General features: G+C 47.8%; 1 protein-coding gene across 1 annotated transcript in view; it reads left to right on the forward strand.

Annotated features, from left to right (window-relative positions):
* The window catches only part of MGAT5 (alpha-1,6-mannosylglycoprotein 6-beta-N-acetylglucosaminyltransferase), a 368,322-nt gene that overhangs the window by 309,996 nt on the left and 35,109 nt on the right, over positions 1–23,217 (forward strand). The window contains exons 14-15 of the mRNA XM_054722778.1: positions 13,349–13,498; positions 22,409–22,555. Of these exons, the coding sequence (XP_054578753.1) occupies positions 13,349–13,498; positions 22,409–22,555 (297 nt within the window). The remainder of the gene's footprint in view (positions 1–13,348; positions 13,499–22,408; positions 22,556–23,217) is intronic.

A 23,217-nucleotide genomic window follows, 5' to 3' on the forward strand; every position in this document is an offset into this window, starting at 1 on the left:
GGGCGCTGGCCATCTTTGCGACAGTGTGAGGGTCAATTAGCATATTCCCTCTTTATTAGATAGTATTAGGGTTCTGAAGAGAAGAACACCTTCACATGCTATGGTAGAGTTATTTCATTAATTCTCTGATAGGAAATAAAGCACTAAATGAAACTGTTTTCAGTCCTAGACTGCTTGTTGGAGTGTTTCTCCACAGCACAGTTTGACCTGGTCTTGTGTTTTTTATAATTCAGAATCAAATTAATGGAACCAGTCGCACCCTCTCCCCCTCCCCCCGACCCCCTTACTTTTGCACGGTTCAGGAAGAAGCACTTGATTGTTCAGTGCCCTGTTGACTACTGTCCTGGTGTGTGGTTCCTGGAACTCAGGCTCCCCTTCCTATTCCAGCAGGAGGGAGGGGCCAGCAGGAAGGTTGGGCCCCTTGCTGCCTCTCTGGAATGAAGGAAGCTGGGAGCACCTACCTGTAGATGTGAGCTCTGGCTCCTGTTCAGTTTTCCCTGCCTGTTTCCCAGCAAAATTGGCCCTTCTCCTTTGACCCCACCTCCCAGATTTTCACATAGTCACATGTCAGATATGCCCTTCAGGGCTGCTAGGTGTGATTTTGGAGACAGGTATTATCTCCCCCTCCCCCTCTGCCTCAGTTATAAGGTAATTACATGTGGAAGAGTTAGAAGTGGCAAGAAGCAATTACTTTTCATCCTGGCATGCGGTGATAACTCAGGAGAATGTGCAGTCTGCAGGTCACTTTGTGTCTTCTTACTTGTATATCTGTATATCTTGCTTCATATGAAAGAAACTTCTGGAAATTAATAAAAAGTCTCCCTCTGTAAGTGATGATAAAGATAAATGGACACTGTCTGTTAACATGAATACATGAAGAGCATTGCTTCTGATGGAGTCAATGGCAGATCTAGAGAAGTTAACAATCAAAATCAGAAAATGTGATGTTGTTATTTATTACTGAGAGAGACCAACGTAGAGAGAAGATTTTCTTTATAGAAAAATACATAAAAGTCATTAAAAAGTGTTAATCTATTTTTTGTTTTCACATGGTAATTTTTTGTTATTGACATCATGATAAATGTAAAGTTCAGAAAACTCTACATTTCTTTTCTGACCATTATTATTCATTTCATTTTATGGTTATTACTGAAAGTTATCTTTGACCTAAAGGAGGGGGTGTTAACAATAATCCCATTTCGGAGTCAAATGCTCCAGGTCCTCTAGACTTTCGGTGGGAGACTGGCCTCAGCTCGCCTCTTTGGGGAACTGAAGGGTGCATAGTTCCAGAGTTGGCCCCATCTTGAGACCAGGGTCTTCTGGTTCTAACACCCTAATAGTCAGTCATTGCCCTTACGGCGGCAGCTCTCTGAAGAGGGGGCAGCTTGAGGTTAACAACCAGGGACAGGTGAGCTGGCAGGAAAGGGGGCCGGAGTAGTCATCGGCAGCCTGTGCCTGCTTTCCTTTGTAGACTAATTTGTCTCCTGCTTGGGAAAGCAGAGAGAAAGCTGCATTGAGTCATACATAAAAACCATGGACTTCCGGGCTCAAGGACATTCAAACCAACAAGCCCCTCATTTTACAGCTGAGGAACCTGACATTGCAAAAGATGAAGTGGGTTGTCCAGCCTTATCTAGGCAGTTCCAGGAGGGCTAAGGCTTGTACCCAAGCCTTCTGCCTCACCTAAGGAAGAAAAAGACTTCTTCAGACAACCTGAGAAATTCACAGGGGAGAGGAGCTTCCTGCATGGTGTCTGCCGAGGAGTTTGCAGGTGACAGCTGCTGCCGGGTGAAAGCCTGGTGTGTAATGACAAGGAGTTTGCGGGTGACAGCTGCAGGGTAAAGGCTTGGTACATGAGGGTGCTTTCCATCCCTGGGCTTTTGCAAACTGAGACAACATTGAAGTGGAAATGTTTACCACCTTCTTTTCTTTGGTTTGGACCACCCTCTCCCCTCCAGCTATCTGCATTTTTGCTGCTCAGAAGCATGTGCTTGTGCTGCTTGCCTTTCCGTTTCCTACGGAATAAAAGGAGTGACCTCGAGTCCCCTGGCCATGGTCTTGCCACCAGTGTGCTCTGTGCACGGCAGAAGGCGGCCCTTCCTTGCCTGTAGAACTAGGCTTTCCTCTCCTGCTCTTAGGTAGCAGCTTCCAAAGGAAGTCAGGGCATTTGTTTTGTTAGTATCCCACCTGGACTATTAATGTCTTAATCATTTTAATGGACTTGTCTTTAACATAATTACTTTAGCTATGCCCATGGATGTGTTTTTCTAAATCACAAATAAATAGATTTATAGCTATTAAATTTAAAAAAATTATCCACGTTCCACCTAAAGTCACCTTATATGTAACCATGAAATTGAAAGAGACTCCATTGAATTCAAGCAAGAAACAACTTTTTCTCCCTTGAACTGTAGTTATTCTTTCCTGCCACTTGATACAAGTTCGGGCAGGTCCTGTAACTCACAAGTAACTGACTTTTCGTTCCAAGAGCAATCCAACTGCAATAATTAAAGTACCCACTCCAGTTTCATGGAACTACAGTTCCATTTAATAGTGGAAACAACATCATTTCAAGTTCAGCTCCTCCATCCACTTCTAAGTGCTGCTTTGCCTGAGGAGTCTGGAGTGGAGGTGGGTCCCCAGCCTGCAGATCGTCATTGATGTCTTCCCATCTCTCAGACCAGCTGCTTATAGTTCTACAGACACAGGGAAGAGGGCGAGCTGAGAGGTGGGAAGGCTCTTGTAGGAATAGAATTGGCACCATCTAGGATTAGTGCCTCCTGGGTGGGTGGCTGACCCTGAACCTGTCCTCTGGCGGGACCGCTGTGGGTCTTTAGGTCCCGCTCCTCCATGGACCACTCACCTGCAGTGTTTTGTTCCCTTATCACAGGCAGTGCCACCTCAGGCTGGCTGCCTGGCTCCCTCTTCAGGCTGGTCTCCTCAGCCACACTCCGGTGGTCCTCCCAGCAGGACCCAGTTGGGCCTGTGCAGTCCACACCTGCACCAAGGAAACAAGCACCCATTCCTTTGAGGAACTCTGGGAGTTCTGCCTACCTGGAGGCAGGCCCTGCTCACGGCTCCTTCCACAGGGCATTTTCCCACCCCAGTCTCCAGCCATAGGTATTTCAAATCTTGAGTCTGGAGCCAATCTGCATGCCCCAGTAATTGGCAGGGAGGCAGGTGAAGCTCTCCAAGTGATCCTGGTCGCCCTTCTTACCTGGTTAGGTAGATAAGGGAACCCAGCCAGCAGTTCCCCAAGGATGAACTTCCTCCTCCCCTCTGAAGGGGTGGGAGAGGCTGGCTACTCACTTTGGAGGGTACTTGGTACCCGTTGTTTGGTGCTTCCTCTGGGGCCTCACGTTAATTGGTGGGAGATGCCCATGTTCATGCCCATTCTGCCCTCCACCGTATGACCATGATGCTCTGCTGAGGCGGGCCCAGCCCCAGCGATCCCAGTCCTTCCCTGGAGACACACAGGGTGGCCCTGAGGAGTGACCTTTGCCTTTAGATAGCATCTGATTGTCAGGCACTGGCCAAAGCCCATCGGGATATCACCTCCACTTTTTCAGGTATGGATGAGACAGACTTACAGGTCACGTCCATTCATTCCACAATTCACTGACCCCAGGGACTGTATAAAAAATGCAACTTCAGTTTTGCCAAGGCAGCCTGTAGGTTCTCTAACCTTCCATTGTGACACCTTTCTATTTGTCACTGAATAGCCTGTTTTCTGTGATTACTACCTAGATGGTCCTGGTATCAAAGCTCCCAGAGGGGTCTGGTGGCACATTTGGGCTGCAGTGGTCTCTTGTCAAGTCTCAGTCTGTCTTCTGAGCGCAGTAGCAGAGCTGACGGGCTTTGTCGTTGCAGGACCACGGCAGTCAGAGCAGAGGAAGTGGCATCATTCTCCGTAACGGGCTGCATTTGCATTGGGGGTGAGTGGGGTGGGGAATAGAAGCCAGCTTTACAAGTTGAAGACCTTCTGCCCTTCTCAAAGCAGAAAAGAGGTCATGTCAAATGGCATCTTGTCTTCACAGACTGGCTGACGGGTCCCCAGGGTCCTTTCAGAGGCATTCTTTAAATAGCAGAAAGCTCTAGTGCTAAGGCAGAGAAAACCAGAAACTGGAAGTGCTAGGGAGATGGAGAAGCACTGACTCACCAGCCAGTTCACAGGGAAGATCTGGAGGGAACGTGGGCACTTGTTCAAGTTGGGCAGGGAGGTAAAGGCTCCAGCCATCTTGGGACTCATTTCTAACTCGTCCCATGTTATGGTTTGGGGACAAAGTTGCCACCGTATATTTTGAAGTAAGTATATAGGTAAGCATCTTTTACATATATTTCTTTATTCAATTCTAGCCCAGCATGTACTAGTATAAAAGGTGTCTAATATAACTAAGAAGTGATATTTTCCTGATTTATAAATCCATCAAGTTATAAAATAGGGCTGATTGCTCTTTCTGCATTACCCACTTAGCCTCAGAAGTCTCCCATTTTCTTTCTTTAGGCCGGAGACCATGATTCTCACCTAACCAGATAATAAAGAATAATAAGCAGCATGCTTGTGCATATTATTCTCTTTCACTTTCTTCCCATCCATTTTTTGTTCTCCTAAAGCTCAAAGGTGGGTAGGTTCTAGAACCACTCATTCATCCCACACTTGTGCAGCCTATCCACCCACTGCCATAGATGAGTTGTCATTTATACTGGTTGAGGTCCCAATAAGAATAAGTGTGGAGCTCAGTCCAGCAAAAGGAAGCAGATTCCCTTATTTTTATTGCCCATGGACCCATTGGAGACAAAAGAGTGAGGTTCCCATATTATTCCCACTGCAGTTATTGAGCACTAGAGAGATAAGGGTTTGGGGAGGAGGGGTTAGAGAAGGACAGGTTTTGAGAATGTTTGCTTCTTGGAGTCTTCTAAATCCCTAGGAGCCTCAATGGGACACAACAAAGACCCCATCCCCACCCCCCACACACACACCTTTACCTTGGGAGGTTGCTTGAAATAAAAGAGCCAAGGACTGCAAAGACTTTAAATTATCCCATAATGTAAATTGTTCCTGCTTCACTGCTGAAATTCACAGAGATTTGCATTTTAGAACTTTATTTCTCATCTCGGAATAGGAGAATTTTTCATCTTTTTTGAAATATATGCAGCCTTCAGGAGCAGACAGATGAGGATGGTTTCTTTTTGAATCCCTTTTTTCCTCCCTCCCTTCGTTAAACCTCTCCACTCCTAAGAGAGAACCTTTGACTTGGTGACTATGTTAAAAGGAAATTGAATCAACTATGAATATAACCTTTAAGGTTTGCACTCTTTTTTATTTTGATTCAAATACATCCTTGGGTTAAATTAAGTCATGAACCTTAACCTCATTTGTTGGGAGTAGGTTTTGCTGGTGAATAATTTGGCTCCTGAAACGAAGTGGGCCCTGTCCGGGTGGCTCAGTTGTTTGGAGCATCATCCCATGCACCAAAAGGTTGTGAATTTGTTTCCCAGTCAGGGCACATACGTAGGTTGCAACCAATTGATGTTTCTCTCTTGCTCTCTCTCCCTTCCTCTCTCTCTAAAAATCAATTATAATAATAATAAAAATAAAATATCCTCGGGTGAGTATTGAAAAAAAAAAAAAAAGAAAAGAAACAAGGTGGGAAGCTGGATGGAACCCTGGTGGGAGTCTGCAGGGACTAGCCATGCCTGAGACCCATCATTTCCATGGGCCCCTAAATGGTTTGTGGTTCATGTGGTCTCTTTGTTTCCTCACCCAGCCGCTGTGTGTACTGAGCACCTGCTCCGTGTCAGGCCTCTGTAGGCCCTGAACCTACAGTGTCCTGCCCTTGAGAAGTGTGGCCACACAGTGCAGTGCAGTCCAGGCCAAGCAGGAAGATACCATTAAAGGATAAAGTGAGGCATATGAATTAGGGGTTTACTTGAGCAAAAATCAGTTCCAGTCAGTTGGCACCAATCTGGAAGTGGTTAGGAACCAGGAATAGACTTTAGAAAGTGCAGAAGCAAAGAAAGTATTAACAACATTGAGATTCTTAAGTTCCCCAAGATAGAAATCAAGAGGAAACCCCAGATAAATTTCCAGACAGATTTTATTAAGCTTGTGTTCGAGTACAAGGGATGCAGCACCGAGGAAAGGAAGGGCCTCTGAACTGGCTCCAGGGCCTGCTTTGCTTGGCTGCTTTTACAAGCTGAGGACAAAGTGGGCTTGCATCTAACGGCAGGCTGTTTTTAAAAGGCGGGCTTGCAGAATTTTCCATTTCAAAGTCAGGTGACTTCCTTTTCCAGCTGTGTTGCCTTCTCACCTCTGTGTGGGCAAGATGGCTAACTACCACCAGCCCAGGAGGGTCTGATAACCATCAAACCTTGATAACTACCTGTGGCGGTCAGTAGTTTTCAACATCTGCAAGGAAGCAGGCAGGTAGCTGGGAGATAAAATCAACCACCACAGTGTTTTGTGTAGGGAGTGGAAGGGTGGTGACTTCTTGGAGCCAGCTTATCTGGCTTTCTTTCTGGTCACCTGGTCTTCATTGGCTTCCTGGCCACTTGGTGTTTTTCCATTCCCAGGCCCAGGTCCCTCTGCTGTCCATAAGAAGATTATTTGACTGACTATAGCTTAAAACCTAGTTGGCTATTTGTGACTGGTTGTCCTGAGCATTTCAACTTTGTAACTTGAGGCATACACACAGCACAGAGGACATTAGCAGCTAACTTCACCTGGCCAACCCAGGGAATGCCAACTTGTAAAGGAAGGAGGAAAGAAGGGCATACATGGCGGAGACAGTGGCTGGCCAGGGCAGGAGAGGTTTGAGAGTGGGGAATAAGTGGAGGTAGAGGAGAAGAGGGAATAGAGTTGACCCTTGGACAACACAGGTTTGAACTGCGTGTGTCCACTTACACGTGGACTTTTTTCAATAAATACCTGTACTTTTTTTTTTTTTAATCCTCATCCAAGGATATGTTTTACTGATTTTAGAGAGAGAGAAAGAAAGAGAAACATCATTGTGTGTGAGAAACATCGATCCATTGCTTCCCGTACACACCCCCACCGAGGCTCAAACCCGCAACCTAAGTCTGTGCCCTGACCAGGAATCAAACCGGCAGCCTTTCGGTGCATGGGACAACTCTCCAACCAACTGAGCCATACCAACTAGGGCACCTGTACTATTTTTGATCCACAATTGGGAGTCATGGATGTGGAGGGCTGACTATGCATTGTCCCGCACCATTTTATAGGGAACTTGAGCCTCCTTGGGTTTTGGTGTCTGCGTGGGCCCTGGAACCAATCCCCCACAGATACCTAGGGGCGGGCAGCTAAGTTTCTGGGGAGTCAAAAGTTATACGCAGATTTTTCCTGTGCAGGGGGCACCCCTAACCTCTGCATTGTTCAGGGGTCACCTGTAGTAGGAGATAAAGCTGGAGAGCTTCTAGAAGCCCAGGTCGTGCAGGTTCCTGTGTGCACAGCTGCGTCCATAGTCTTCCAGTGCCAGGAGGAGCCTTGAAGACTTCCTGTGGGGGAACTGAATCTTCAGTTTGGGGAACTATGGCGCTGAGGAGGGTGGGTGGAAGGGGTGAGAATCCAGAAACAGTGTCTTAGCCCAGGGTCTCTAGGAAGCAGGCCCCGAGGCAGAATCAAACATGACTAGTTATTAGGGAAGGAGGGGCAAGGCCAGGCAGTAAGGCTGAAGGAAGAGGGAAGGGACCAGGAGAAGTGCAAGATAACGTGAAAGCGTGTGACCATGCTGGGCCTGCGCACAGGAGCCCCACGGACACAGCGTGGGCACTGGGCCCTCTGGACCCCCTGGCAGGTTGTGAGAGCACTCTCCCTTAGCACACCTCGGCTGTAGCAGAGAGAAAAGAGGGCACTCTTATTGCCCTGCTCCCTTCTGTTTCTTGCTTCTCATTGGCCCTGGTTCACCTCAGAAGGATCTAGAGCCCTGTAATTCTGGGTGCTTTTTAGGAATGGGGACCTCATTTCCCCATCCCATGGAGTAGCTTCTTCCCAGCCTGACAGTGGAGGGCAGCCCAGCTTGTGTGACACCATGTGAGAAGGAGAAAGAAGAGCAGGCAGTCAGGGAATGAGACGGTTCATACATCGTGTTACCATTCAGATAAGGAGCTCTGCTCGGAGATATGACAGAACAGGACGGGACAGATGCCCAGAGTGAGTGAAGGAGGCTGGTTGTAGAGAAAGATTTACAAGATCTTTGCTCACGAGTGGACAGGCCAAACCCAGCCTTTCAAGTAGTTACATCACAGCCGTAGATCGTAAAGAGTTTCGGTGGCTAGGTTGGGGCAAGGCATACTCGATGGCATTGTGTTTCTTCAAACATGATTCATCCTTATATGTTTGTAAAACCATGGAGTGGACCAACTTCTGCATGTGTGAGGGGAATGTGGAAGCTACTACTTTAAAAATGATTTAGTTTACAATGGTCAGAATAAAGGATTAGACTAAAGAATTCGATCACAAGAGTCAGGACTCTTCCTGCCAAATGAAAAACCCAGTTTTACTAGCAGGGGCCTGAGTGGGGTGAGCTGCCTCTGAGAACCCAGGGGAGAGCAGGGGCGCAACGGGATTGAGAAGTAACTGGAACTGTGGACCAAGGCCTGCCAGGATTCGAGCTCCCTTACCTTTGGCCTTGTCTGTGTAAGGACTTCCGTTTTCTCTTTGACTGTAGCCTGACCCCATACAGCAGGACCCAGCGGGTTCGTTCAGCAGCCTGGTTTGGAGCTCACTGCTTTGTCCCTGCGGAGGGATTGCTCTTCCACACCCATCCAGCTCTTCCTGGAGAGATTGCCCACCAGCTTAGCACACACCAGGTGCTCTCCACGGGAAGCCAACTCTGGGCAGGGCTGCAGACTTAGTATTATTTTTAAATGACAGGTCACAAGGTGCCATGTGGAGGAGGGGAAATGTGGGTCCAGGATGTGTATGTCTGCAGTGGGGAGCACAGTGGTTGCTGGGGAGAAAAGTGCATAGTATCCACTGCACCCACAAGCTCAGAATACTGCCATTTGCCAAAAATCATTCCTGCACCCTAATTCCCCAGCAAGAGCAAAGGGCTCCTGGTCCTCGGGTTCTGCCCTCTTTCCCTCCCCTTTTTTTGCAGAATCGCATGCTTGTTGTGTTGGATGGAATCGTTTTTTTCAGAAGCTCTCTGTTCAGGCTCTGAAAAATCTCACTACCAGCTCTACAGACAGCCCTGCCCGCAGCTGTATCCCAGCAGCTAAGACTCCCTGCAAACCCCGCTCTCCTTCCCTCGCAGCTAGGTGACTTAAATTTTAATCTGTTCGGTAGGTTGTTTTTGATGGGAATTTAAATTGAACTGGAGACTGTGAGCATGATGGGGCTGCTAGCTGCTGAGCTGGGACCTTCTGGAACCATTTCTCACGGCCTGAGACGGGGGTGGCGTGATGAGCTGTCATATGCAGTGCCAGGCCCCCGTGTCTCAGCAAATTTGTAGCTAATCTTCCTTGACCTTGGTCTTTTATGTCAGGGAGAGAAGGCTTCTAGTCTTGGATCAACAAGACACCTACTTCCATAAGGGAGGGGAGGGGTGTGCTGCCCTCCCTCTGTATCCCCACCTCCCACTTTTGGCCTTCCCACGGGAAGGGCAGGCAGGGCTATGCTTAATAAGAAACCTTAGCACCCGTTTCTTAAACACAAAAGATAGCAGTATTCCTTAAATAGACGCAAGGGGATCCTCGAACATCTCTGTGGCAGGAGCTGAGCCTGCCATGTGGTGGCAAAGGTGCAGGCTTTGAAGTGATTCGTATTACTTTCTGTTCTTTCTTGATTGCATATATTTTTTATTGTTCTCTCTTATTGTGAAATGTATTAGCTATAGCAAAAATACCCACCACCCAGATTTGCAGATGTTCATATTTTTGCAGTATTTTTCTTTAACAGAGGAGTGATATATTACAAATACCATTCAAGTTCCATCTACCCCCCCCCCCAAACTCTCCCTCCCTCCTCAGTAATTACTATCCAATGTTGGGATCTGTCATCCCCATGCCTGGTTTTGTACTTGATTATAAATGTCCATATGTAAAAATATTGTCCATATACACTACATTGAATAGTATTGCTTCATATGGTTAAAAAATGGCATTTAGCCATACAAATACTTTTGCAGTCAGTCCCAGTGCTGCTGCTTACTTGTAGGAACCATGGACGAGTTGTGCCACATTGAGCCACACACAGATGTGTTAAGATGCTGGTTGTATAAATCTTGACACAATCCAGGTGAGCGAGGATCAAGAACTAAAGAGAAGGAGACAACTTTGATATTATGGAGGCAGAATCAGCAGTGCTTTGTGGCTGATTTGATGTGTGGAATGACGGGTGATTCTTGTACGGGTAGCTGACTGGGAGAGTAATGTCAGTCCGAGACCGGGAGCATGGTGGGGCAGCGAGGCCACCCTGGGATAGTGGGCTGTGATGGAGTCCCTTCTCCACCTGTGGGGTTGGAAGTGTCTGCAGCACACTCAGGTTCAGGAGGCAGCTGGGTTTGGGGACCTGAAGGTCTGAGCTAGAGATTCCTTTTTAGGTTCCTTTAGCCTCCAGTGAATGTGAACATTGCGGGAGGGCGGGGGGGGGTTGCTCAGTGTGGGTGGCTCCACGTCACCTTTACCTGGAATCTATAACATGATTCATGCTTGCCAGTTTCTACAGAACTCTGACAGGTGGCAACAGGAGATCTGGTGGGATCACCCAGTGGCCAATCAATTTCAAATATTAGAGTTATGTTTGAAACATATTTTTCCTTATGATAACCTATGTGACTTCCTTGATCATGAAATTACATGTTCTCGTGTTAATAAGCTCATAAACTTCATTAGCTCCTACATTGCTTCTTGTATTTGCCTGAACTTGTACCCTTGTTACACTTCAAGGAGCCCTGGGGTTGCTGGCCTACCTGGTATCCTAGCCTTCCCTTCCCTCCCTTCCCAGGTATTTTTTATTGTTCTCTCTTATCCTAGAATCCTAGTCTTGAGTCTGTCTGCAGCGAGTGTTTCTCCCCAGGACAGGAGCCGGGGGACCGACCACTCACGTGCTCCTTGTCACTCACTGCCGACCTGGTTCAGGGCCTTTGCTTCACCTTCACTAGTTAGCAGCTGGTTTTCACGTGGAAATGTCTCCCTTTGCTTGAAGGAAAGATGCCTGCCCCTGCCCCTACCCCTACCCCGGTCCCTGCCAAAAGCCCAGTAAAATGTCCTGGCAGGCCTCCTTCTGGATGATAGGAATCGACCCAGTAGTGTGAGGTGGGTAGGTTTGGGAAACTGCTGTCACTGTAAAGGTCCAGAAAGACCTGGGGAATTGAGGGCAGGGAGCCGCTGTGGATGGGACGGGACCCAGGAGCAGCTCTGCGCCCTGGTTTTCTCTCTTCTGTCTCTGCTTTCTTTCCTCTCTCCTCTCTCTCTTCATCTCCCATCTTCCTCCTTTCTCTTTTCCTCTTCCTCTTCTTCCTCCTCCCTCCCCCTCCTCTGCCCAGCCCTCCCCTGCCTCTCTGTATCACTGTTGCTAGGTGATATCTAAGGCTCAGTCACTTTCTTTCTCCCTCCGTTCTCTCAGCTCTTCCCCCCAAAACTGGCAGCTGGCCTCTAACTGTATCTGAACTTACCTCTGGCCTAGAGTTGCCCCGACTCCAACACTGAATGACCTTCTTGCTCGAAAGCCCAGGGCCATCTGGCGGTAATCTCTCTGTGAACAGGATTCAGCTCCTGAGAGAGGGCCGTTGGCTTAGCTCCTCTTCCTGAGCTGGACACACTGTCCCGGCTGCTGGCCAGCGAGGAATTGGTCCCCCACGGGCCAGCTGCAGCCTGGGCCGGTCAGCAGGGCAGGGGTGAGGGTGGGGATGGAGTCCCTGAGAAGGAGTTTGTGGGGGTACAACTAGCCCAAGAACTATGTCAGAGAACCCTTCAAATGAACTTATATTACACCAGGGTGGTGACCCTAAATTTGGCTCAAGCTCTGGATGGGAAGTCACTGTTTATAAACTGTTTGCCGTCACTTTTGCACTAATTCCAGGGTATACATCTCTGAAGTAATGAATTTACCATCTCCCAGCCACACCAAACGTGCATGAAATTAAGCTTTCAGTCAGAGTGTTCGTTGTAGTCACACGTTAGGGTGTGGCGATGGGCTTGACTGACTCCAAACAGCCAGCCTGGAGAACATGATCTGTGCTTTTCGGTCATGAAGTCTTTAATAGTGATTTGAAACATGTACCCCCAAAGTTGAGAGTCCTTTGTAATATTTGTCATCAGGATAGTGAATGGCAGAGGGCAGACCCTGCACCCCGCTCCTGATGTCCAAGGAGCTCCCCATGTCGTTGGAATGAGGACCCAGCCTCCAGGGCAGTGGAGAAGCGCTCTGCGTGCTGATTCACACACCTATATTCCCTGCCATCCTAAGTCACAAAACTGGCAGTGACTGCATTTGCCTGGAGTGTCTGAGGACAGGCTCAGACACAGAAACCTTGTCCCACTCTCATAAAACTGGAAAGCATTACAGAGCGGAATCTTCCAAATTTTTTTTAAAAAAAGCAGCCCACAAACCCAGCTTATGCAACTTGGTCCCACAGAAACGTGCGGAGGAGGGAAGTGTGCTTGTTTCCGCTTTGCAGGTGGTTTTGATTTGATTCTGACAATGTGCCTCAAAATTCAGTCCAGATAAGAGGTTTGGTTTTGCTGCTAATAAAAGTAAAACTACTCTCGGATGACTAGGGCTCATCAAGGTTTACATTCAGTCTGTTTTTCACTTTTGCCTACCTGGACAGTCTTCTCTCTCCAGCTGCCAAGTCAATCACCATGGATTCTGGGAAACTCTCACCTCATGATGAAAATTAGGTGGGATCCTGTTCTGACAACATGAGTTAATCATCACTAGAAATATTGGCAGGAGCTGGGGATTGTTTGTGCTCCTCAGGGGCAGCTTAGTGTCTCCGGATAAATAAATATTCAAGTCCAACCTTGCCTTCCCCAATCTCCTCGCCCATAGGCAGACCAGCTGGAAGCAAAGTGTTGGGTCCCCTGGTAATTTACCAAGCAAGGATAATACTCCCAAACATTTGGCCTTAGCTAGCATTGGTGTTCAATAATATGCCACTATATAATACGTTTCTTCTTGCAAAATTGTACAGGTTGTCATATGACCTTTTTTACCCTCAAAATCCAGTCAGATTACTTTTGAAAGAAATTTTAGGAGTTGGACTGCAATGTTTCTGTAGTGTTTGTGTTAGGAACTCCCATGTCTGTGTCCCCAGCTTTGACACAGGTGGCTATAAGGATGGAAAGACATGAGGAACGCCTTCTTCTTGTGTCCCCTCTACAGAATAAGAAGATCTACCTGGACATTATTCACACATACATGGAAGTGCATGCTACCGTTTATGGCTCCAGCACGAAGAATATTCCCAGTTATGTGAAAAACCACGGTATCCTCAGTGGGCGGGACCTGCAGTTTCTTCTCCGAGAAACCAAGGTGAGTTTTTGGTAGTTTGGTAAAAATACATCAGTGACGTTTTCAGGTTTGTTTCAGCTCGTGTTGAAAATGGGGTCAGAATCTCTCTCATGCTTTCTTTTCAAAGCTACAGTAGTTCTTTAGGTTATTTTTGGGCAGTGAAAAGTCAGTGAATTGTGGAAGGAGGTTGCCATAGTGTAAAACTTACTCACTGAGGACCTGCTCTGGACCAGGTATCTCATGAGGGGGCCAGAGTCGGGTGCCAGAGTTTCAGTTGGGGCAGTGGCTTTCACAGCAAGCCTGGGTGCTTAACTGCCCCACCTCCCCATCATCACTGTTCACGGAATTGGTCCCCCAGCCAACTTTTCCTCTCATGTCCTCGCTTGGGCTGCACACTAAAGGAGTTCAGACAAGGGAAAAACCCCTTCAGGCTCAAGGAGTGGGGAAGGCATCCTGAGAGATACAAGAGATGAGAAACAGAGGGGTGTGGATGCTCCTGGCCTGGGGACAGACAGCAGTGAGAGCCAGGTGCTGGAGGTGGAGATAATACATTCAGGAGAGAGCCGGAATCCAACCCGGCTAGTCTAACTGGTGTTGGGAAGTAGTAGAAGATGAGATCTGATAAGGGGCCAAGGGGCTGGCTGGTTGTCAGGGACAGAGACAGCGTTGAGACCACATGGTGCAGGGAGCCAAGGAGCCCTGGATGGATGATGAATATGTTGTTTTGACAACGTGGGGAAGTCTGCCCAGTGTCCGTAGCTCTGCCATGAGGTACCAAATGAAATCAGGGGACTTATGAATAGACCAGAGTTTGGTTTCGAAGGGTTGGTAGTGTATTAGGTACGCTCTCATGTTTATTGTTAAGCTTTCTTTTACGAATATTACAGATACTGACTGAGCAGTTCTGTGGGCCAGGCACTGTGCAAGGGATGCAGGGTGAGGGGAACAAGCAGACCCTTGCCCAGTGTTTCCTAAAAGACGAGCAGCTCATTCTCATAGTGAACATTTCGGCTCTGGCCCCTGACGGAATGTATTTTCATCCTCAAGGTGGGGGAGGGAGGCTGAGTGCATGAACTTCTGTGGCCTAATAGAGCTTTATACTCATTGTGGGATACTTTGATTTTGGAAAGTACTAGTATATTCACATGTGCTATCCTGTTTAATCCTCACAACAGCCCCCAGAGGTAGGCAGGGCAGGTAGTATTGTTAACTTTTTTCTCAACACGAGGAAGCAGACTAGAGAGCTGGGCTTGCCCACAGTCCCTGAGGTCGTCTGGAAGGTGGCTGTAAAGGGTGACTTTTTATTGTAAATTAAAGCTCTGCTGTTCCTTGACACACCATCCTCACGAATAAGCACTTAAACATTTAATGGATACTCTCCAGCCAAGAACTGCCTCAGTTTCTCCATATGTAAATGCATCTGACCATTTCTACCTCCAAGCCATTGTGGGATGCCATGACTAAACTAGCTTGGTAAGTTATTTATGTCCTTGGCTGAAGGTGTGGTTGTCTTAATGGGGACTTTCTTTCCTTTCAAGGTCACCTGTAGTCCGCAGCCTGGCAGCCGGGAAGGCACTGTGTCCCCAGCTCGCACTGTGTGCTTCCTATTCACCTTCTGTCCCGGGCGGTGTCTTAGACTCATTAGAATACGTGGGTCCTTTGGTGGCAATGCTGTTTTGCCATTTGCCTCATTTTACCTTGCCCCACGTAGATTGTGGGAAGAGCTCAGGCTCCTTTCAAATTACCTTTGGCAGCACGGGTTTTCAGCCGTGTGATGTTGCTGTCTCATATACTTCTATTAGCCCAGCCTCGTGAATGTCTTACTCTGCCTTGTAAATTTCAAAGGAGCTCTTATTACTTACCATCCATTTACCTGTTCAGAAATGAGAAATAGGCTGGGGCTGAGGCGCCCTCTGTCCAAGGAAAGAAAGGGCTGAGGCCTGGAAGTCCCAGGCCACCAGAGATTGCCTACCAACCAAGGGTTGCGGCTTCAATGTTGAGTGTGAGGGGTGTATATTTATCCTTGAAAAATTGTTCCTTCAGAGGATGTCACTGGTCCCATTTTGTACCGCCTGTTCAGCTATCTAGAATATATTAACGTATTTCAAGTAGAATTATGACTAAAACAGTTGGCAAATATGATGGAAATGAGGCAGTGTACTGCCAAGACCCCCGCCCCCACCCCTTACTCCAGAACATAGCAGCAGGCACTAAAATGAATGAATCTTGAGCTTTGAAATAATGACACTGAAGATCAGTCAGGCTTTGCATATATAACCCTCTCTGCCTCTTACTCCTTTCTGTGTGTCTCTGAGCAATTTAAAGGCAATTTATTACAGCCCACATGGAAGCGAGACTGGAGATGCAGAGGAGCAAATGCATGCGGGATGAGTAGCTTTTAGGCTCCTTTACGGGAGAGGGAGCGAGCCTGGCGCTCCTCGAGGTTTAGAGACAGACCGAAATGATTGATGCTTAATCAGCTTCTGACTCATTCTTTTTCTTTATGAGCCATCTTTGAATCTGCACCAAGCCCGGGAAACCGTCTGCTCAGCAGCATTTGGTCCTGGCCTGCCATTAGGGCCAGGTGTCATTAGCAGGCGCCAGCTGTGGGGCGCCCACAAAGACAGGAGGAATTCAGTGGCACCGACATCAGTCTGAGAGAGCTGGGAAGTCCTGGACTTCTAATAGGCATATACATTTGGATGGAGTCATTGTTTATCAGAGGAGCAGACAAGTTATGGAATCCTGCAGCCCCCAGGAGTGCAGGTTAAGCCAGAAAATCCACACATTTTCACTTTGGTTTAAGTCCCCATCTCTTTCCATGTGATTTCTTCCTTTCCTTCCTAATTTTATCCTCTTCATGCCCACTCCCCCTGGTCTCCCCAGGGAGAGGCTTGTACAATGGAAGCTCCTTGTACAGTGGGTGTTTCTCGTCCTACACTGGATGGAAGAGCATTTAGAGGGAGCCAGAACACCTATCTCCCTTTTTTGTTGTTGTTGTATTTTATTTTTATTGACATTATTACAGATGTCTCCCACCCCCAGCCCCCCTTTGCCCACCTCCACCCAGAGCCCTCCCTTCCCTCCCTCTGATCCTAACCACACGGTTATCTGTGTCTATGGGTTATGCATATATGTTCTTTGGCTAATCCCTTCGCCTTCTTTCATCCTATCCTCCCCACTCTCTCCCCTCTGACTTCTGTCAGTTTGTTTCATGTATACGTTCCTCTGTTTCTATTTTGTTTGTCAGTTTATTTTGTTCATTAGAGTCCACATGTAAGTGAGATCATATGGTATCTATCATTCTCTGCCTGGCTTATTTCACTTAGCATAATGTTCTCCAGGTCCATCCAAGCTCACATACCTCCCTTTCTACAGCAAAAGTTTGAGAACAAATTCTGGCTTTGGGAAACCAGGCAGAAGCCACTGCTACTCACACTGTTGCTGCACCTCCCCTCTCTCCAAACCTCTGCTCATTCCCCTCTAACCCCGGTGGGTCACAGTTTCCGTGTCCTCACCATGTCAGCTGATAGCTTACCTGGGGGGCTCACCTAGAAGCTTGGGCAGGGTTGGAAGATACTGTCCCTATCCCATCGCATCCTCCTGTCTGAAACTCCCCCTGGTCCCCAATCAACCATGGCTCTTCCCTCGAGCTTGGAGTCCTCTGAACTGGGTATCATTGGAACTCATCTTAATGTGCCTTTCTCAGAAACCCAGGGCTGAGACAGCCACCACTGAGGAACCCAACCCTGTGGCTCATCTGGCAGAGGGCTTTGCATGTTCTGTTTGCAGGTAGTTCTCATGCCTAGAATAGTGCCTGGCTTGTAGAAGGCCTTCAGATCATTAAGAATGAAGGAAGAAGTCAAGATGAAATCTATTTGCCATCTGGGATCTTATGGTCATGCCCTCTAGGAGTGACTTCTTGCTTTTCTCATGAATCACTCACCTGGGTCTCCAGGATCTCCCCAGCAAGGGACACTTTCCTTCTGATGCCCTGACCTGCCCCTTCATGGCCCTGTGAGAGAGCCCATGAGCTTACTTACCAACGGAGCAGTCCACCCTCCAGTTCTATTTCAGATACGGACACACTCACCCTCAAGCAAGCAGTTTTCATCCTGGTGACCAGCACCTAAGTTATTCTTGTTCCAACTAGATGGAAAAAAGTTGCACACATATATTCCTCTCTCTCCCCCATCCCACATATGTGTGTAGAATGAAGAGTGTAGAGATATGATTCATGACCTCTCCGACTTCCAGAACAAAAGCATATCCCCAAATCCAAATACACACGAGACATCCAGCATCTCCTCGCAGACACACTTGAGTGCTGGAAAAAGCTAACCTATTAGTATGTATTCCTTTGCTCATTTATCTGCCAAATGAGTATTAAGAATTGGATATGTGCCAGGAATTACTTTAGGCAATTTTGATACAGAGATGACTAAGGCAGTTTTGCCCACAACAAATATAAAGGTGTCGGGGAAGAGACAAACAGGTAACTATAGTAAAAGGTGAAAAAGTACACAGGTAGGAGTAGAAATAATATAAAATAATGACATCACAATGCACCCTCCTGTGGTGCTGTGAGCAGGGTCAGCCATTCAGTTTTGTAAAGTGTTGCCCTGTGACTGGTGAAGCTGATAAAACACGGGGTGAGGCTGCTATGGAGGACAGAGTCCATCTCAGTCACTTTTCACACACTTGGCGTATTAATTTCATCACTCTGCCCACGACTGCAGGGTTTTACTACAATAACAGCCATTTTCTCTAACCCTTACCTTTGCTAAGCTCTTCTGGGAGTCATCTCTTTGTCTTAAGAGTCCTCTGATCTGGGTACCACTGGAACCCATCCTCATGTGCTGGCGACAAGGCTGTTGAGCGCCTCGCTGTGGGGAGCTGAGGGGTCAGCCTGGTGTGGAATTCGGGTGAGGCGGGCTGGTCAGGGGCTGTTCCTCGGAGGAGTGACAGCTGAGCTGCCTTTTGTTGGGAAGCCTTTCATACTGGCAAGGTGGAGATGGTCAGCATCTCAGTTTTAAATTAATCCAGATACCCTCTTACTCCACCTTCTCTATCTACAATGCACACTGATTCCATTTGGTTCTGGACTGGACCTTCCAGATGACTGAAGCGTAGGGAGTTTGAGTTGTGATGTTTGTGTTTCACTTTGTTTCTGAAAGGCCACTTAGGTAACTGGGCAGACTTTGGGAGTTGAGTCAGTAAGCTGGTCTCCAGGAAGTAGTCTTGGGTTTAGCAGCAACTTTGGGCCCTAAAACATGCTTGTCTTTGTCTCCTGGCCCCTCTAGCTCTGTGCAAGAAAATTTTCAGGTAGTGTCAGTCAGGGACTTGGGGAAGCCATGAGAGGGTGTAGCCAAACCCATATGGGTGAGAATTTGGCTGCTATTGTCTCTCCTCGGCATTTGGGTGCCAAAGGGAAGACAGATGGCCAGAGAAGGGACCCTGCAGGCTACTTGAAATTGTCTCGATACCTAGCCATTGTATGAATTTCCCACAGTTACAGAACCTGGGATATGATGGAGTTAAGACGTGAACCCTGGTCTCCCGGGTCCCAGAGCCTGTGCTGCTAACCACCGCGTTGTCCTGATCGCTTTGTGCCAGTAATTAATTTAATGGGTAAGCTGAGGATCATTCACTGCTCAGACTTCCTCCTGAGCCACCTACCAACTTGCCTAATTAAAACTAGTCAGAAAAGTGTATGTCATGGTATGTTTCTTATTTTGTATTACCTTGGATATTCCTCATCAAAAGTGACTAGAAACTGACCAAACCCGTGGGGTCTTTCTGGGAAACTACCTTGGTCCACAATTAAGGGATTCTTTATGAAGGACTCCCCTGAGGAGGTGGAAACAGTTCCGTGTCTCCTTTCACACAGAGCGAGCATCTGAGTGGCTTCCCTGAAACTGTGGATGCACAGGAGTGCCCTAGTCCTGTGCCGTGAATAAGACATATGGCGCGTCATCTGTTCCCTCTTGCTTAATATTAGTTGGGAAATTTAACTTTAGAGCATGTAATCCCTCGGTTTGGAAATGCTCATTGATGGAGCCAGAGTTGCAGCCCTGGAGCTCTTCTGTCATCTGGAATATCCTCGTTAGATTCTGGGCTTCTGTCGGCCAGATGAAGGGTACATCAAATACCCAGTTTCCTCCTGAACAGTGAAGCCTCTGCACTTGAGTGCATTCTTGTAGTGTATCTCTTGCCCCCGTGCTGAGGAAATCTGAAAGTGGGCAGAATGCCAGGGAAAGAGGGGGTCCAGGTGAAGGTAATTCAGCGTGGGTAAGGTACCAGTGTATGTGTGACAAAGTCGTACACACTCAGGAGTTTACAGAACACCCTTGTGATGATGAACTCTCTCTGCCCTACCCTGTCGTCATTCAGACCTGAAGCATGCTATTTGACCTTAATACATCTGTCCATCATAACGTCACAGGAAATGAGTGCACAGGAAACAAGAAAAATTTTGCTTATTGACAGAACAAAAAATTGTTCTGCATTTCCAAATAATGTGTGTCCTGCATTTCTAACTATTGCGATGAGAAAACATTGCCAAGAAACTGTGTGGGTTTTGCTTAAGCTTCATCCTAAAATGATGCAGCTTTGGAGAGTTAGCCTGGAGTGTTTGCTTCGTGTGCACTGAGGTATTCCACTGCCAGCAGGGCTGAAGGGATGGTGCAAATTGTTATTCAGATATAATTAAACCTGGGTCACATTCAAGCCCATTAAGCAAGAGCCTCAAATCCTTTTAATTAATGGGTTCAGATCAGTTGGTCTGAAGGAGCTAATTAAATTTTTCCAGGATTTTCTCTTTAGATAGACAAGTATTATGCTTCCCACATTTCCTCCTAAGTTGTTTGCAGTTTGGAGTTGATGATGCGGCTGGCCCTCTATGGCAGGACTGATTCTCAGGGGTCAGGAAACGCCGAGTTCCAGGGCTCAGATTAAACCCACCTGCATGGAACCTTCATCTTCCAGCACCTTTCTTCTCCAAGGCATCTGGAAGCTCTCTGCCAGATAGAGGTCATCTTTCCCCTGGACAGCTGGTATCTCCTCCCCCAAATCAGATGGGGAGGGCAGGCCACAGAAATCAAAGCCTCAAGTATGGTAACCCTGGGTTCTTCATATTTAACAGAGTTGAGGTGTCTTAGGCCTAAAACTTCCCCATTTTCTTCCATTTCTCCTGCTGCTATTAGGCATGCCCCTCCCCGAGGCACATGCTCCGGCCACACCCTGTACACAGAAATCCTCTCTGATAAATCTCACTCCGCTAGCGACAGAATAAGAATAAGATCCAGAAAAGGGGCTTCCAGTGGCGTGGAGGAGCACCTGATATCCTGCAGCTCGCAGGTTCCTGTGTCCATGTTCCCCCAAACCCCAGTGGTTCTGCCTGAGAGATATGACCCAGCCAGCAGGGGAGCTCTACTGGCTTCTCAAAACCTCCTTTCTCTTCAACACTCCATCCCCCAGTGCCTTCATGGGTGTTTCTGACAGTATAGCCAGTCCTTCAAGGTTTGTAGGAAATGAGAGGTTATTCCTCCAAACAACGAAATGATTAAGTGCCCTGTTCTGTGCAAAAGAACATATTAGTTATAGGATGGGGGGATCTTTCCTGAGAAGTAGAGATTTTAGTTTCTTGCCACAGAAAAATCCCTGTGGGGCTACATGACTCTCCAGTATGGGGAGCGTGGGCCATGCTCAGTGTTCAGCCCTGGAGTCGCGTGCCCACCACATACATTCTGTGTCTTCCAGCATTGCCTAGGGAGCCTGAACTCAGGGCTCTCTAGGCAGAACCGTTCTAAATAACTGTTCAATTAAAGCAGCTGCCATGGAAGGATGGCTGGGAAAGGAGAATCCAGCCTCCTGCCCTGTCAGCTCTGCAGCATCCTCCCTTCCCTCTCCGTCCTGGCTTCCCTCTCCGTCCTGGCGGCATAGGTGTCCTCAGTGTGATGGCAGAAGGAGACGATGCCCTGGGGCCCCATTGTCTTTTGTCCCTTGCTGTGCCTCTGGAGACAGTGACTGCAGAACTGGCTCCTGGTGTGGGTAGGGAGAGCACACAGGTCACCAAGCCCAGACTTGGACCTGCCTGGCAGTCACTGCAGCTCTGCAGCCCTGGGAAATATCCCATTGCAGTGAAGCGCAGGGAGGCGTTTCTGTGAGATGTTTCATTTCTGCATCCAGGAGTCAGTGCCCCAGACCTGCAAGTCCCTTTTGTCACCCTGCTCTCCGCTGAGGTTGCTGCGCGGACACAGAAGGTGTGTTTTTGCTGCCATCTATGGTCTGCTGCGGGAAACACGCAATTTGCTTGCTGGATATGGAAGCCGCCTTGCCCAGTTAGCAGCTTGGCACCCTCTCCACATGAAAAAATAAAAACCAAGATGTTGGTGTCCCGACGTGAAAACCCCATTATGAAAACCTGTGTTTACTGACTTGCAATCATTTTAAAGCAGCTCCATTTGAACTGTAATCAAACTACCAAGTGACCTTGCTGTCCCCCTGCCCAGTGGCCCTGAAAGGGCCTCTTGTTCCTTTAGCTCAGTGAAGAAACCTTCTGTTTAGTTAAGCAAGTGTTTTTCCAATCATGCCTCCTGGTGAGTTACAGAACGATTATTGTTGGGTCTTGTTTTTGTTTGTTTGTTTTTATTTTAATGCCTCCATTTTCCTACCCCCTCAACTGCCTGTCCCAACGCTTCTTTACTTTTTTAGCAAAGGAAAATATGAGGACCCACACAGCTCAGGAGCCCGGAAGGTGCCTGGTACTGCTGTCAACTGACCTCCCTTCGCCCCGTCTCCCAAGGCCTGGGAGTCTTCCAGACTTTGTGGGGCCCCCTCACAAGACTAGAGCACAGAATAAGCCCCCTGGGGCAGGGACGCCAGTTCTGATTGCTGTGTTTACATGTGGTGCGCTTTTGTGTCTTACAGTTGTTTGTGGGCCTTGGGTTCCCCTATGAGGGCCCAGCTCCCCTGGAGGCCATCGCAAATGGATGTGCTTTTCTGAATCCCAAGTTCAACCCACCCAAAAGCAGCAAAAACACAGACTTTTTCATTGGCAAGCCAACTTTGAGAGAGGTAAGCATCTCTTAAAATCCTTCTGCTGTTAATAACATGGTAATAGCTATGTGTTGAGAACTAATAGCCCATGTAAGCTCACAGCCTCGGATGGTAGGTGCTACCAACTTCACTGAACATAGTTGGGTGGAAGGAGGGAGTTAAGGGGCTCAGAGATGAAGCACATGATGGCATCCCATAGCTAGGTGGTGGCACAGCCAGGATTTGAATCCATTTCTGCCCCTCCACAAAGTGGGATTTTTTTTCATTCCTCCCCAACTCTGTCTTAATGCAGACACCTCCAGCTGAATGAGCTGAACTATGATTTTCTGAGTGGTTTATTATGAAATAAGGAAGTCAGCTGGTTAGCAGGTATTTTTGACGGACCTACTCTCCATAGTGAGCTGTGAGGAATAAAAAGTGGGCTGCAGATCCTTGAAGAACCATCAACCTTGAGAAACAGGATGCATCTGGGTGACCAAAGTGATGTATCTGGTGTGTTAGCCCACCGTCAGCAGGCGCCACCCTGAGAGGCAGTCCAGCCATTGCCCGAGCTGTTTGCAGAAGCTTTGTTCATGGGTGGGGAATGACTGATCTGCGGGCCAGATAAGCCCTGCAAAATCATTTGGTCTGACCCTGCCAAGGCATCAGGGGTGAGTTTATGAAATGTTTGACCAAATATA

Source organism: Eptesicus fuscus, chromosome 11 (assembly GCF_027574615.1).
Source record: "Eptesicus fuscus isolate TK198812 chromosome 11, DD_ASM_mEF_20220401, whole genome shotgun sequence".
Classification (NCBI taxonomy): Eukaryota; Metazoa; Chordata; class Mammalia; order Chiroptera; family Vespertilionidae; genus Eptesicus; species Eptesicus fuscus.